The sequence below is a fragment of the Diaphorina citri genome, unplaced genomic scaffold (genome assembly GCF_000475195.1).
Source record: "Diaphorina citri unplaced genomic scaffold, Diaci psyllid genome assembly version 1.1 scaffold3229, whole genome shotgun sequence".
Taxonomy (NCBI): Eukaryota; Metazoa; Arthropoda; class Insecta; order Hemiptera; family Psyllidae; genus Diaphorina; species Diaphorina citri.
Window position 1 is genome coordinate 21,849 of NW_007380640.1, and position 6,614 is coordinate 28,462.

Below are 6,614 nucleotides of genomic sequence, written 5' to 3' on the forward strand. Positions count from 1 at the left end.
TTTGTTTATAGAGCTCTTGCCATTCTCGATCTCTGAACTTTAAACCATACATCGACAGTTTTACACTGTTCCTACGCTGTGCTTTGAAAACCAATTCTGGCCACGTTGCCAACCGCGTAAAAATGGCGAAAAACCGCCAAAAGCCACATTAAATTGTTTATAGAGCCCTTGCATGTTCGATCTCTGAACTTTAAACCATACAATCAAAGTGTTTACACTGTTCCTACGTTGTGTTTTGCAAACCACTCATACCAACGACGCGAACCGCCATAATAACTGGCGAAAATCTGTTCTAAAGCTGGCAAAAACCGCCAAAAGTCGATATCGCTGGTTTTGCCAATCTCTATAACATTTCAATCCCAATTTTCTTGTGAGTTTATTCGTAGTAAGTTATCCTATTCCTTTCAGCACACTACAAGTGTGGTGTCTAAAAAAGGGTAGTATAGATCAAGCGAAAGCCACAAGTGAGATGAGTATAATTAACATGTCATAACGAGAGTATATCTAAAACACGGCTTAGGAACAAAGTCGGGTTTTTGTCATTCTTACGGACTTCGTTCAAAGTTTAAAAGGTTCAACTTTAATTGGTCAGTTGAGTAGGAGGGAATGGAGGAAATATACACTTGGAGAATTTAACTTTTCAAATGACAACTGTAAGCAACAGATTTAAATTATTTAGCTAGGGAACAGACAGACAGACAGACAGACAGACAGACAGACACACAGACACACACACGGACCAATGGCTGAAACTTTGGATTTAGGCTCTAGGGACCTCAAAACGTGTTTTGGCACTAAAATCTGACCATCGAAAATTTGACCTGATTACATTACTTTCCTTCCTATAGGATAAGGAAAGTAAAAAGAAGAGGGGAAAGAGCTCAGAGATATGTAACAAAAGAAGTCAATTATCCATCCGTGTTGTCAATAAATATGGCGAAAAGCAACTGGACTGTTAATAAATAAACATTTTTTTTTATCAAACTTTTCTAAAGTTAAAATAATAATCCAAAAGTCACATAAATGAAAAGGGGGGATAACTACAGCTAACACTAGAATAATTTATATACACTTTGACCAAGGTGTCAATGAGATGAGAGAGTGTCAGGATTGTATTTAGGACACAGATGAGATGGGCTGGTGCGGAGATCCCATTTGTATGAGGACCTTGTCCAACCATTGCAGAGGTCCATGGAGATGGATTTCAATCCAGCAAGGAGTACTTGTCACATCCTGGCGATGGTATTCCGCACCCCAGCCTTTGACAAACGACATCCTGGAAATCAGAACAAAGTACCATAATATTATAACTGATAAACTGAATTGGCGGGGAACTTTTACAGCAAAAGGTATTTCTGTGCGATTGCACTTGTTTCGTATGCAAAAAATAGGACTAAAAAAAGAAAAAAATAAATAAATATATAAATAGCATGTGCGCTTATCAAAAATGTCGATTAATAAATACACTAAGGTTAATTTGACATAACTTATCTCTAACCACCAACACATTTTACACGAGTACAACCTAAACTCAATCACACCTTTTACAGTCATAACCTAAACCTAATCACACCTTTTACAGTCATAACCTAAACCTAATCCCACCTTTAACAGTCATAACCTAAACCTAATCACACCTTTTACAGTCATAACCTAAACCTAATCCCACCTTTAACAGTCATAACCTAAACCTAATCACACCTTTTACAGTCATAACCTAAACCTAATCCCACCTTTAACAGTCATAACCTAAACCTAATCACACCTTTTACAGTCATAACCTAAACCTAATCCCACCTTTAACAGTCATAACCTAAACCTAATCACACCTTTTACAGTCATAACCTAAACCTAATCCCACCTTTAACAGTCATAACCTAAACCTAATCACACCTTTTACAGTCATAACCTAAACCTAATCCCACCTTTAACAGTCATAACCTAAACCTAATCACACCTTTTACAGTCATAACCTAAACCTAATCACACCTTTTACAGTCATAACCTAAACCTAATCACACCTTTTACAGTCATAACCTAAACCTAATCACACCTTTTACAGTCATAACCTAAACCTAATCACACCTTTTACAGTCATAACCTAAACCTAATCACACCTTTTACAGTCATAACCTAAACCTAATCACACCTTTTACAGTCATAACCTAAACCTAATCACACCTTTTACAGTCATAACCTAAACCTAATCACACCTTTTACAGTCATAACCTAAACCTAATCACACCTTTTACAGTCATAACCTAAACCTTTTACACAGTCATAACCTAAGCTTCCACTGATCACCGATGTTAGAAATCAATAATTTCAAAAATCAATCTATTTTTCATAATCAATGGTTCACATCACTCCGACTCACCTTATCGTACACATCTTGGTTAGCTCATACACAGCTTCGAACCCATGATTCACCGACTGGGAGAGAAGTTCCGCAAACTCCTGGTTGTTGAAGATCTTGAGTGAGCACCCGGCGGGGATCTTGCACACAGTGGACTGGTGAAAGCCGTGATGATGATTGCAGTTCCGAGATTGCACGAAAATTGCCGAATCCGAGAGACATTCTGCGTACACCTCTCCTCCTACGTAGTACAGGTGAACACCTGAGAAAATAATACAGGTGGTTTCATATAGGTAATCTAACTGGACATTTCCTTACATGTACTTATATATCATATCGTAGGATAATCTGGCCAAAGGGGTGCACAAGCCAGTGTATTCGTGATGCCGGTCCCAAGCCCGGGTAAATAGGGAGAGTCGGCGTTAGGAAGGGCATCCAGCAGTAAAGAACCCCGCCAAAAATAAAACCATGTCAGTCGCAAAGCCGACAATATTTAAGTAGGAAGAAAAGGCTAGGAAGAAGATCATATTGTAGATTCATATTGCCGTAGGAAAATGATCTAACAACCAATTCCTTTGCATTTCTAAAATATAAGATAACCTCGATAAGAACTGCACAAAATCAGCTTTCAACAAGCGATTTTCCTAGATAAATTAAACTGTCCACCCACAACCACAACCAACACCAAACTCACCCTTGCCAATATGTCTTCTCGTATTCTCGATGGTCGAGTTTCGGTTCACATTGGACAGCTGACCCAAACAAAACCGGTTCAAATTGTTGCTCGGATTGGTGAAGCCGTCCACAATCACAGAATGAGACTGACAGTGGAACACTTCACCCACTCGAGAGTTGAGCTCGTAGTACGCTATGCTGGCCCAGAATGGTTGCTCCTGTGGAGGGGAAAATGAGGAATATAAGTTCATTTTGATTATGTGGGTTGTGGGATACTATGATAAGAATAAGGAATACTAAAAATGTGTGGAAAAATTATGAATACTAATAGGGCATTGGAAGAAGGTATAATCTTCAGCAATCTAAGGAAATATAACAACAACCTATTAAAGTATTAGCAATCTAAGGACCATAAAAAGTTTATTTTTGCTAATACATAAATATGTAGAAGTACAAATACTGAGGTTAGCCAGCCTAGTTAGCTTGGTTGATATTGCGTCTGCCTTGTAAGCGCTAGGCCGTGGGTTCCATTCTCACCCGGGGCTGATTTTATCCTGAATGTTCGTTCTCGGAACGGCTGGCTTTCTCTTATCTTTTCTTCCTTCTCTCTTCGATTTCGGGACGATAAGATCTTAACAGTTACAGTTCCCCCTATTACACCTCTTCAAAGTTAGGATTCATTTTAGGCATCAAGCAGGTAAGTAGTTCAAAGTAAGTTACCTGGTAGGGTACAGGGGTCACATCTGAGCTGATACCAGTGTCCATAGCGTTCTCCGAGTGGGGGGACTGGGAGCCATGCTTCTCATCTTGAGGGGGACTGTAGGCGGGGGGAGGGGTCTCTGTAGACACCAAATAATTAAAATTAGATAATATTTCAAAGTTAAACTGAGCTTTACCTGTATTTAAGCACATATACTTTATCTAATTTTTCTAATCCAAAACATTGCTAATCATTTTGTTACAAAGTAAATCTTATTTTTATTTTTTGTCTTAACCACAGCAAACCTACCTCAGTAGTATAGTGGTTAGCGCGGTGGACTTCGAATCTGGAGGTTGGTGGTACAAGTCCAAGTCAAGTCATAAAATTTAGCGTAGTGTATTAAGCGGGGAACAACATTTGTGACAAGCATTTATGCTTAACACATTTCTCACCTGGCAATCCATTTGACTGATAGGGGCTGTGTGGGTTGTTACTTGAAGCAGGACTTGACACACTGCTCAGGGGAGAGTGGGGCTGGTTGAATCCGTTGTTCGAGTAGGAGATGTTGTGAGGCATGGTGGGCTCGGCCATTTGCTGATAGGGCAGGAGAGAGTGCCCGGGGGCAAACTCACTGTGTCGGGGAACCACAATAGGGGGTAATACTGGGAGAAAGTAGAAGGAATAGATTTTAAGGTGCGTTAGAATATCAAATAAAGTCACTAGTAAGTAGTTACATTAAAGTTTACATGTTGAGTAAACCTCAATCACAACAAAATGGTCCCTGAAATCCTAAAAAGGCCCATTGACAAATCAGAAAAAAAAATCGTTGGAAAAAGTTCTTACTGGAAAATTTACATAACTTGTTGCAGTCGGAAAATTGTTTACTTAATGTAAATTTAGTGTTACTCCTTGGGGATAGGCTACCCAATTATCTATCAACCATCCTTTTTCTGTTGAACCAATAGGAATAAAATTGTAAATGTTAACGTGTAATTTATGATTTCAAATCCATGTAGGTAAATAATATTGCAAACAAAAGCTTTACTCTTGTAAGTGAACATGAAAAACGCAATTCATTGAAACAAAACTATAAATATCACTTATTCATTCAGCCTGAAGCTACATAGAGCTTTATTCTAGTTAGAAAATGTAACAATCTTAACATAATTGATTCTCTCTTGAGACTGGATTGATAATAACAAAATGCAGGTATCATGGCATGGCCTTGCCTCAGACTTCAAGCTTCAATCAAGTCTTTGTCTCAGGAAACTTCCTATTGTAAGCACTGAGGCATAGTTCTAATGTTCTTATTGTGTGTGCAAGTGTGACTGTTATTAACATGTAGGTGTGTGCACATATAGTGCAGGGGTGGCATGATGACCTTTACACTATTGTTGTACACTAGTGAGATTTTTTTTTTTATTTTATCTACATGAGGCTTGAAAAAAGTAGTCAAGCTTGTGGGTCACAAGCAATTATCTAGAGCAGAGACTTATTTCAGAGTTTATTTTTCTTGTAACATTGAAATTTATGGATCAAAACTTGTTAGGATCAAGACCTTTCTGGGTTAGAATTGTAGCCAGTATAGGTACCTATTTATAGGTTGTGCCAACATAAACTACCAGCGTACCAGCACAGATAAAAAGCTAAGTGTCAGGAACAACTTGGGTAAAAGGGTAAACTAAAAGTAGGCACACCACACACTTCGGAGAATTAATTATGTTTTACTGTAGGTAGAAATACCTAAGAAAAAACTAACAAGACAGAAAAGCCTGTTTAAGAATTAAGTGTAATGTTTGTTACTTAATATGATTAAGTTTTATTTTACTTAATTTGTCAACTTGCTCACTTTCCATCTTTTATGTACGTACAGAAAAAAGAGAAAAGATAAGTAAGTACCTACATATTACCTGAAAATACTTTTTATTCCATGGTACACAGATCAACATTAATAGAGTAGGTACTTGGGAATTTGGAGATTCCATTAGGTTCAGGAGAATGACAACTGTTCTGATGTTTTGTTTACTTTAATGTTTATTATCAGATTTAATGTTCATAATGATTCAATGATCAGTGATCACAAATTAATAGATAATTACTTGGGTTATTTTCAAATTTCTAAGAAAACTACAAAACCTAGCTTAGATAACATACCTGGACTTTCCACTCTTTTGTAGTGATAGGGATTGATGCACACATCTTTCTGTTTAGCACTGAATGGAAACTGACAGTGTTCAAGGGGTTTCAGTTCATGATGAGACTGCAGATCTGGCCATCTCCAAACCCGACAATAAATGACATGGGGCAACCCTTTTCTATGAGACACCTGAAAAGAATTACCCATAAAGTTGATTAAGCACTTATGTTATTCTGTGTAAGAAAATTTGGTTCATCATTAGATCACCCATTAGGTAGTTCAAACTAACCTTTAATTAATGCATGAAAAACTAAACCTGTATTAATATATCCTTGAACTTCTGGATCCTGATTACAATTGGAATCTAAGCATCTCTTTTTACTAGGTTATTGAAAGGTCAAATTTAACATTTGAAGATATTTATATTCCTCTACTGAACTTGCAACTTGCAATGTGTACCTACCTATTTGCTTTAATAAATCAAACAAGTTATCTATTCTAAATACAGGTAGGCATAACAAAAATACAAAGTTTCACAAACCTGCAGTCTGCCATCTAAACTCCTTGGTATTGTCACACATTTGCTTGGTTGTCCTGGGCAGCTGAGTGCTCTCTCCAATTCTTCAATATCACCTTTGCTTTTCTTCAACTTTTTCACCAGAGAGTCGACAGCCTTCTCTGCCCATTTCTCTTCCTCGTCACCTTGTTTCCAACCTAGAAGTTTTTTGACGGCAGGACTTGTGAAG

General features: G+C 37.7%; 1 protein-coding gene across 1 annotated transcript; it reads right to left on the reverse strand.

Moving 5' to 3' along the window:
• Window positions 1-1,116: 1,116 nt before the first annotated feature.
• LOC103520110 (protein mothers against dpp) lies at window positions 1,117-6,610 on the reverse strand (the record flags this gene model as incomplete). The annotated part of the gene is made up of 7 exons (XM_008485207.3): window positions 1,117-1,276; window positions 2,378-2,618; window positions 3,051-3,249; window positions 3,752-3,870; window positions 4,184-4,393; window positions 5,886-6,057; window positions 6,410-6,610. Coding segments are annotated over 7 exons (1,302 nt in total), but the record flags the coding sequence as incomplete, so codon positions are not given.
• Window positions 6,611-6,614: the final 4 nt, after the last annotated feature.